At 35.5% G+C, this 10294-nt stretch overlaps 1 protein-coding gene and 1 long non-coding RNA gene across 4 annotated transcripts; one reads left to right on the forward strand and one right to left on the reverse strand.

The window, feature by feature from the left end:
- Positions 1-2262: 2262 nt before the first annotated feature.
- On the reverse strand, positions 2263-7722 carry LOC104101776 (telomere repeat-binding protein 4-like). Of its 3 annotated transcripts, XM_033657621.2 has the most exons (11): positions 7582-7720; positions 6588-6819; positions 6003-6151; positions 5060-5903; positions 4757-4951; positions 4617-4667; positions 4455-4534; positions 3869-4110; positions 3397-3720; positions 3209-3272; positions 2263-2755 (listed from the first exon to the last, which is right to left on the reverse strand). In XM_033657621.2, the coding sequence occupies exons 3-11, from the start codon at positions 6081-6083 to the stop codon at positions 2570-2572; spliced, it is 2067 nt and encodes a 688-aa protein (XP_033513512.1). In that variant the 5' UTR covers positions 6084-6151; positions 6588-6819; positions 7582-7720; the 3' UTR covers positions 2263-2569. The 3 variants fall into 3 exon arrangements, with proteins under 3 accessions (XP_033513512.1, XP_009607614.1, XP_070055659.1); XM_009609319.4 differs by lacking the exon at positions 6588-6819 and having other exon boundaries at positions 7582-7722; XM_070199558.1 differs by lacking the exon at positions 6588-6819 and having other exon boundaries at positions 6003-6159; positions 7592-7702.
- LOC138908870 (uncharacterized) lies at positions 6018-7785 on the forward strand. Its single transcript, XR_011415263.1, has 2 exons — positions 6018-6159; positions 7592-7785. It is a non-coding gene; the product is annotated as an uncharacterized lncRNA (long non-coding RNA).
- The last annotated feature ends 2509 nt before the right edge of the window (positions 7786-10294 follow it).

Here is a 10294-nt window from a genome sequence, read left to right on the forward strand (position 1 = left end):
ATACTAATTAAATTAACATTTTAATTTTTATTCAACAAAAATATCTTCATATAAAATGTTACAGAAGAATCAAAATATTCTATTGGTATCAATGTAATCTCTCAAATAGTTTCCACGATTTGAAAATTAAGAATTCAAATTCAATTTCTTTTTAAGTTATTAGATTTTAAATTATTCAATAATTTTTTAAGACAAATATCAAGTTTGGATGAATGTAGCCAAACTCGTAATCTAAAATATGGCTCCACCTCTAATCCCAACTCCTACATATGGTGATATAATTAATTAAGAGCCCGTTTGGCAATTAATTTCTTTTTACTTTTTTTTTAAAAAAAATTTACTTTTTTCAAAAACAGTGTTTGACCATAAAATTTTCAATTTTCACTTGAAGATGAATTTTGAAATTTTTCGAAAATTTTAAAAACTCAAAAAAGCAGTTTTTCAAAAAATTTCACTTTGATCACTCACAAAAATTCAAAAACAACCCAAAATTGTATTCATGTCCAAACACAACTCTAATTTTTAAATACCATTTTCACTTTAAAAAAAATTCGTTTTTTTTCAGGAATTTTACAATTCTTATGTGCAAACGCCCACTAAAACAAATATAACTCCGTAGATAAGAAGACAAAATCTCTGATTCAAAAAGTGAATGGAGATCGAAGACATATATGTATGGAGAGATTTGCTAGGCTGGTTGCATCACTGGTCTGATTTCGGGTTTGCTTTAAATTAATTTTTGTTGAAAGTTATATGAAGTTATGTCAGTGGTCTCATGTGTATTAAATAAGGTGGTTGTGCTTAGGTTTATATTATTCTCTTTACTTGATTTAGACGTAAAGAGGAGTCAGCGGTAACAACTGCTCTGTCTATTTATCTGTCTGTCCCATTTTTAGTCCAAGGCATAAATGGAATATTGCGTCTGATCTAAGACTCGTGTATGAAAAATATCTAGTCTCGATTACATGGGCGGATCCGGGATTTGAAAGTCGGAATGTACTTGTAGATTCAACTAAAATCTGCTTTTTATATATATATATATATATATATATATATATATAGTGTGTCCACTACTAATATATTACTGTTATAAAACAATAAAAGAAGAAGAAGAGTATTACATAGAAAAGTAGAGAGAGAATTCTTATTGATTTGAGATGATTTACAATGTAATACAACCCTTTTATTTATAAGGAAAAAGTGACTTAGCCACAAAGTAACAAACCCTAAAATCTCTCTAAAATATTGACGTTCACCTTAAATATAATTCTACTTATAACAATCACTATTTTCTAAAGACATACATATATACATGCATTTTTGTCGAATTTTACGGGTGCCAGTGACCCCTCTCTATATAGCATAGGTTCGCCTCTGGTCACGAACAATTATAGATAAAAATGTAGTTATTTAATTAAGAACACCAAATGCCAATATTATATGCTGGTTGCAGTATCTTTTGTTTAGACCTTATAGTTGTACTAGAAAATTTATTAAATATGTGTAAATATTTAGTTGTAAATCGAGTGACTGATCTATGGATTCAGTGTCAATTAAAAAATTCATAAACTTCAAATCCTGACTCCGCCTCTAAAAAAAAAAAAATGCCGGAAGCCAAGTCATATGAGTTGCTTATAGTCTGAAGCAACCTGAAGTTACAACAACAACAACAACAACAACCCAGTATAATTTCATTAGTGGGGTCTGAGGAAAGTAGTGTGTACGCAGATCTTACCCCTACCCTGGAGTAGAGAGGCTGTTTCCGATAGACCCTCGGCTCCCTCCCTCCAAAAACTCCCCACCTTGCTCTTGGGGTGACTCGAACTCACAACCTTTTGATTGAAAGTGGAGGGTGCTCACCACTAAAGTTAGTGATCTTTATATCTCATGCCGCAAGTAACGTGCTTATCCTACATATTAAATGCAAAAATCTAATTCACCGTCGGCTTTTATTTATTATTTTCCTTTTTGTTGTTGTTGTTATTGTATCACTATTGTGATTCCTATTATTATTTATTTTTCATTCTTCATTTCCACTCCAATTTCTCTTTTCACTTTTCTCATTTTATTCAGCCCTTTCAGTTTTTCCTCTCTTTTAAGTTATTTGTAGTGCAAGGTTTTTCTTTTCTTCAAATTTTAGAATGTTACAAGAAAAGCAATAAATCAATCAACATGATGTGGCTTTAAATCTAACATTGCACTAAAATTTCGTTGCCTGTTATGAAGTACAAATTGTAAATGAACTAATATTGGTAGAGGAAATGCACAGCTAACAGTGAAATTATACTAAAAACAACATTAATGTACATAATACATTTGATTCTTTACGTAGTCTTATCCCATCCTAACAATTACCTGAAAGAATAGAACCAACAAAAATAAAGAGATCCCTAATGCCTGTTAAACTACTGCTTTATTCCTTGAATCATTTACAACTGCCTGTCCACCAGTCACAGAGGAAGATTTGGCAGTAAATCGGTGTGTGAGCGCGTTAACTAGTTATTGAAAAGCAAACTTTCTTTACAATTTATCGTCGTGTTTCCTATGATAATATTTCAGCACATTTTCTCTAAGCGCCAACGTTCTGCACCTGAGAATCCGCCATTTTTAGAGCTTCGGCATGTTGCTTCCCATGCTGCTGAGACCAGTAGGCATGGGCAGCTAAGACCCTGTCCAGAAGCTCCTGTGGCACTGGCTCTCCCCTTCTCTGTTGTGGTGTAATGCTTGCTGTATGGACTAATGTCTTCCATTTATCCTAATGTAAACCAAGAACCCCACATTAACAGAGATGATGCGAAACAGTCATTAGCTTTGCTAATACAGATTTAAATTTATCCCAAAACTACTCAAGTATTCCGCTTTCGCCTCTCATGCAATCAAGTTAGAGCTGTCATAGATTTAATAGCAATAAAGTAACAAGTTTACAACAGGATAAACCTAAGGAATCGTAGAAGTATGTAAATCATCTTTACATACTGTAACATGACTACTTCTCATGTTGATATAGATATCTAAGGCCTAGGTTTTCAAAATTCATATATATAACAAAAAAATGATATTTACTTCAGAGCTAAGGATAGCATGTAGAAGTATCACGGATATAAAACATCAATTCTCAAAAATTGGCTTAGCATCTGAGCAAAACTAAATAATGTACTTTCTTCATCAAAAATCAGAAAAAGGTAAATGCACCAATTAGATGTCTAACCTTAACATCAACATAAGTTCGATGATCAGCACACTCAAAAGCTCTGATTTTGACATCACGCCACCTGCATAACCAGATATCAGTAAGAAACGCAGATCCTCTGAGGATAACAAACTTCGGACAGTTTCTCATGATAATGAGTAAAGGGGATAGCACTGTCACATCACATGAAATTATAGTTTAGATACCTTCCAGTTCCAAGCTGCTCAACAGCTTCAACTAGAGCTTCTACTTCTGCAACTGAGAATGGTCTCCTTGTTCTACGCTGTGAAAGTTCAGAACGACTGTTCTTCGGGCTCCCAGGAACCACAGCAAGTGCCTCAGCATTCAGATGAGGTACTATGACCACGGCTCTAAAATCAGGAATAGCTACATTACTTGTTGGATCAATAGGATTTGTAGGCGATTGCGCCAATTCATGGTAATCTTCGTCATGCTTGTCCAACTTAGTCTTTGAAGGATCTGATGAATCACTTGGAAGCTCTAATTCCAAGATAGGACTAGGCGGCCTCCTGAATACAAAGATGCTATATTAGTCCAAGCACAATAAACTGCCATATGATAGCATTAATCTATTGAAACATTGTTTTTCTTGAATTTTGAGAACTGTCTAATGCAACAGCACTCAAAAGCACAAAAAGTGCAAGTCCTCCGTAATACCTAGTTAATTCATGATCAGCAACACATGGTGACGAAGCAGGAGGATCTTTAGAAAGCAATGATGGAGAAACTGGGTAAAAACTTGGCTCCAACGTAAAACCCAAAGTATCGAGGTTGCCATTCTGGGAGACACCAGCCTGCTGTAGAGTTCTATTGTCATCTCTGACCTTCTTCCCCTCGAGAACCACCCCCACCCGTAATCCATTTCCTAGTATAGATTTTACTGCCTCCATTACCGACCTCTGCATAATCAAAAGTAAAATTTATCTAACTCGAATCTTGGATTGAATCCAGAAGAGTACACTTTATATCATCACCACAAAATAAAAGATTTCAGCTATTAACACAGCCATAATTAAAAGAAACAGAGAAAGGTTAATTAATACTCTCAAAGATGAATTTATCTACAGTCTATTAATGCATGATTGATCATCTCATTTTCCTCCCGCAAGCTAGAATGTCAGGGGATCCTCGTGAACATACAAGAAAAAGCAATTCAAATCCATCGATATATTGGTAGAATTCCTCAGATGCACAAGGTTAAGTAATCTTGATCAATGACCCAACAAGATGTGACCCTGCATACCTTCAGCGAACCAACAGTTTCAGTTTCAGGGACCTCAATGAAAAGCTCAGGAATGTTGAAGGACTTGATGCTAAATTTTACTGAAAAAATAAATTAAACACACGTCAAAAACTTCTCGGGAAACAATGCCCAATCCACATAAAAAATGTTGAAGAGTCTTACCACAAGGATCCTTTTTTTGATGAGTTTTAGCTGAAGCTGAAGCCCCTGATCCTGTAAGGAAAGAGAGAATATCACTCAGTACTCAGTAGGTCTTCATAACAATGTACCTTCCATGGAAAGGATGATAGTAGATTATTGACCTCTATGTGGGATAATGTCTCTCTTGATTCCCTTTTCATGTGAGTTTGATTTTCTTTCACTACTGGCCTGCTGGCCATAAGCAACGGCAGAGTTATAGTGAGACAATTTCCTTCTCTTTGAAGGAATATCAACTCGGCATCTTTCCAGTGCACATATTCTTTTCCTGTTTTGATAAAAGGACTTCACTCTATTATCTAAAACACCAAAACCATGTAGTTAGAAGATGACATAACAAGCTGATAGAAATTTACTAAATCAAAAGCTTAAGCTCACTAAATTTTAAAAGGTATAACTCCACTTACTAAAGCATGACCGTTCGCAGTCCTTCAGCTGAGGAGCTATCCTCCAGTGTCTAGATGTCAAAATCTTTTTTATTCTTCTGTATCCAATACGTGATGTTTTCCTGAAGGCCCTTATCTTACTGCTGTGGCTATAAGACCGAAAAGAATTTTCGTCATCATCTCTAATACCTAACTTTACATTGTTCCTTTGCTTTCCGAAAGAAGGCTTAGGAACCACCCTGTACAAGGGAAACTGTACACTGTTGTCTGAGTTAATTGCGGCATTATTATTCACATGTTTCTCAATTGGACCCTTCACACTGCAAGAGTTAGCCACTGTTAAGTCATCAGTCTGCTTTCTGTCATCATCTAACTGTTTTTGAGTAACTGTCTCAATTTTCTTATTACATGCATTCTCGAGATTAGAGGATCCGCCTTCTACTTCAGTGTGGAACTTTCCACCCCTATCGACCTTCTTGCAGTTTTCCAACTTTGCGCAAGACCAGTCTTTTTGTGAAAAATCAGAATTCATAATACTACAATTGTGCCTGTGGAAGATATTATTTTCTACGTGATTAGGTTTATCCAAACTATGCTTGAAATTCTGCTCTAGCGCTGCAGGTTCTGGTATATAAGTGCTTTCTACACAACTCCCCTGGCTGAAGCACTCTGATTTCACAGGTTTATCTTCTTTGAGTTGCTCACATTTAACACCGACCCTGCACTCAGCAAGCTCACCTTTTCCTTCCGCCACATTACTACAAGCAGAACTTTCGCTCTCCTGTAAAAGTTCGCCAGCAACAGCCGCCAATAATTCAAATGCACAAATTTGATCATTGTCCAAATTATTATGCGAGTGTCTCCTCTGAAAGAAATTGGAATTACAGAGATATTTAAAATTAAGAATAAAATATAGAAGAAAACTTGTAAGAGAATGCATGAATTAGCAATTTCGGTTACTTACCCTAACTGATCTAGGAGCTTTTGGTATAACAGGAAATTGACAGCCACTGAAACCATAGTTCAGCCTCTTCTTCGACGACATACCTCAGGTAGCATGCCAATAAGTGATGATCACGTACAATGAGCCAGAGACACCAATAACACTTCAATCTAGAGAAGTAAAAAAAGCAGGTTATCAATCATATCATATAGCATAAGCAAAAGGCAAATATACAGCATTCCAAATCAGAAAATTAAGGACATCTGATGAATACTATGCAAAGGCACTGCAATAATATAATGATGCCACTCGACTTAATTTTGGGGTGAAGTTGTATGATTTCCCACCTTCAAGAGGCAGGACAATCAAGAAGAAAATATTATTATACATTAATCCCCTCAAGCTGTTTGGAGTTGACAATTTGGAATACTGGAATCATAAATCATCATCCTAGAGATGATGGTGATCAGTGTTAAAGTTGTTACAAAACTAGTCCAGTTTCAAGTATCTTGGATTCACTAGTATTCTCCAGGTAGAAGAAGTAAACACATCAGTTGATAGCAAAACACCTAGAATTCTATATGCCTAGATCAATATCGTGTAAACCTGTGTACACAGAAAGTGAGATCTTGCCACATTCACACCAGAGGCAGACCCATAATTTGAACTTTATGGGTTCTGGATTTAGGACAACGACCTCAAGTGCTAGTAATTGGATTCTGAATTTAATCTCTGTACATATTCAGTGTATTTCTTAGCATATATACAGGATTTGGGCCAAAGCTAGTGGATCCTGCTGAACCCATATCTTAAAGCCTACATCCGCCCATGTATGACACTGCACATGTTTAAATGCTCGTATATCAGCACCGGGCGGTTACAGAAAACAAGAAGATATACTTTTGACAAAAAACATTCATGAAATGGATCCCGCTCTCCACATCTCCAACTTCCAATCAGCGATAATACAGAAAAGCATACTTAAATTCTTTTCCACTTTCTTAAAATTTGATACATAAATTTTGCTAAAAAATCATCTCTTATGCCCACTTACAATTTGAATAGAAGAGAATGACCCTACAAAGATCTCTTGTGTTTAATTTGAAAATCTCGTGTGTTATTTTTTACCGATCTCTTACGAGAAAGGGTTGTGTAACTAAAATAATAATTGTAATGCGGCATTTTGCAATTTAAACCAGGAGCAAGTTCAAAGCTAGGGGAATAAATACTTCTCGCCAAATATTACCAATCGGTTGCACCGGATCGCTTTTTCGGAAGTTAAAATTCCAAGAGTAAAAAAATTCCAGCAGTGAATTCGAATCCAATTCAAATAGAAATTCCAGTTCGACTTAGCAAAGAACTTTCGAGAAACCCTTGAATTGCACGCAACATAATAAATTAAAAAGAAAATCGGCAAATCCGATCAGATCTCCGTATGATCAAACTGAATTTCACCATAAAATAGCCAAAACTCATTACTGCCACCAATTTCAAGCAATTAAATGAATAAAATTCAAAAGCAGAACATATAATTCACAGATAAACACACAGAAAAAGAAAAGAAGAAGAAGAAGAAGTAGCAACGAGAAGTTAAAATTACCTGAGGAGAGAGATCTGTACGGATTCTACGAGAATTTTGAAATCACGAACTGAAATTTGCAAAAGGAAAAGGATGTGAATTGATTTATTTAAATTTTGATTTTGTTTTTAATGAGTTTTTGGGTGAAAGTGAATAGTTTTGTGGATAGAAATGAAAAACCTCTGGGTTTGAAAAAACCAACCAGAAAAAGAAATAATGCTAAAACCCCACCAAGATGATGATGTAAGGTAGTTTTTACGGGTACGCTTTATAGTGTGATGAACCACAAAAACCGCAATGTCCTGTTAAAGGGCAATACTGTCCGGTCAATAATTGAATAGCTTATTACATATTTACTTCAAATTCCACACAATTTCAATTCTATTTGAATCAAATTGGAATATATTATAAAATAAAGACTGTAAAGTAAAGACAAGTATAGATAGAAACTGATATATTATTCAACTTTAAATTCATGTACATAATGAACTGAAAACTCCTCTATTTATAGAAGAAAGGAAGCAGCTGCGAGGCTTTTCAGGAAGCAGCTGCAAGGCTTTTCTTTAGCTGCTTGTAAGCTGTCTGCATGAGCTGCTTGCAACCTGCCTGTTTAATAAGAAGCTGCTGCAAATCATTTCATTGAGCTGCTTGCAACCTGCCTGCATCAGCTGCTTGTAGATAAACTTCAACAGAGTACTAAATGGATAATCTTCTTCAGGAAGATTATCTATAGCGGAGTAATAAATGAACATCCACAATATAATTATTTTCATAACACTCCCCCTTGGATGTTCATTAAAAGGTATTGTGCCTCGTTAAAACCTTACTAGGAAAAACCCAGTGGAAAATATCCTAGTGAAGAAAAAGAGTACACATATTTAGTAATACGCATTTCTAGATGCCTCATTAAAAACCTTATAAGGAAAACCCTGTGGGAAAAAACCTTAGTAAGAAAAAAAAGAGTACATCGCGTATTTTACTCCCCTGATGAAAACCTTGCTTCAAATATTTGAGTCTCCGCATTCCAATCTTGTATACCATCTTCTCAAAAGTTGAAGTTGGCAAAGATTTAGTGAATAAATCTGCCGGATTGTCACTTGAACGGATTTGTTGCACATCAATATCACCATTTTTCTGAAGATCGTGTGTGTAGAATAATTTTGGTAAAATATGCTTCGTTGTATCTCCTTTTATAAATCCTTCGTTCAATTGGGCTATGCATGCAGCATTATCTTCGTATAAAATTGTGGATCTTTTATCACACTCCAAACCACATTTTTCTTGAATAAAATGAATCATTGATCTCAACAATACGCATTCCCTACTTGCTTCATGAATAGCTATTATCTCAGCATGATTTGAAGAAGTAACAACAATTGACTGCTTTGTGGAGCGCCATGATATGACAGTACCTCCACATGTAAACACGTATCCGGTTTGAGATCGAGCTTTATGGGGATCAGATAAATAACCTGCATCTGCATAACCAACAAGATCTGCACTATCTTTGTTAGCATAAAACAAACCCATATCAAGAGTTCCCTTTAAATATCGCAATATATGCTTAATCCCGTTTCAATGTCTCCGTGTAGGAGAAGAGCTATATCTTGCTAGTAAATTAACAGAAAATGCTATGTCAGGCCTTGTAGCATTAGAAAGATACATAAGTGAACCAATTGCACTGAGATATGGTGTTTCAGGACCCAGGAGTTCCTCATCCTCTTCTGGAGGTCGGAACGGGTCCTTATTCACTTCAAGTGATCGAACAACCATTGGTGTACTCAATGGGTGCGCTTTGTCCATGTAAAAGCGTTTTAAGACCCTTTCTGTATAGGCAGATTGATGCATAAAGATCCCATTTGCTAAATATTCAATTTGCAGTCCAAGACAAAGTTTTGTCTTTCCAAGATCTTTCATCTCAAATTCTTTCTTAAGATATTTAATTGCCTTTTGGAGCTCTTCTGGAGTTCCAACAAGATTTATGTCATCAACATAAACAGCAAGTATAATAAATTCTAATGATATTTTCTTTATAAAAATACATGGACAAATAACATCATTTATGTAACCCTCTTTCAACAAATATTCACTGAGACGATTATACCACATGCGCCCAGATTGTTTTAAACCGTACAAAGATCTTTGTAATCTGATTGAGTACATTTCTCGAGATTTTGAATATGCTTCAGGCATTTTAAATCCTTCAGGGATTTTCATATAAATCTCATTATCAAGTGACCCGTACAGATAAGCTGTAACCACATCCATCATATGTATTTCAAGCCTTTCACGTAAGGCTAAACTGATGAGATATCGAAATGTTATGGCATCCATAACGGGTGAATATGTTTCTTCATAATCGACTCCAGGTCGTTGTGAGAATCCTTGTGCGACAAGGCGAGCCTTGTATCTTTCAATTTCATTTTGCTCATTCCTTTTTCGCACAAAAACCCGTTTATGACCAACTGGTTTTATACTAGCAGGTGTTTGGACTACTGGTCCAAAGACCTCTCTTTTAGCAAGTGCGTTCAATTCTGATTGAATTGCCCCTTGCCATTTTGGCCAATCAGATCTTTGTTGACATTCTTCGACAGATGGGGGTTCAAAATCCTCACTATCTTGCATAATATTAAGTGCAACATTATATGCAAAAATATTATCCACCACTATTTCAGATCGATTTAAATTAATCCCATTACCAGTAGAACTTATTAAAAGTTCCTCGCTCACTTGA

Source organism: Nicotiana tomentosiformis, chromosome 4 (genome assembly GCF_000390325.3).
Source record: "Nicotiana tomentosiformis chromosome 4, ASM39032v3, whole genome shotgun sequence".
NCBI classification, from domain to species: Eukaryota; Viridiplantae; Streptophyta; class Magnoliopsida; order Solanales; family Solanaceae; genus Nicotiana; species Nicotiana tomentosiformis.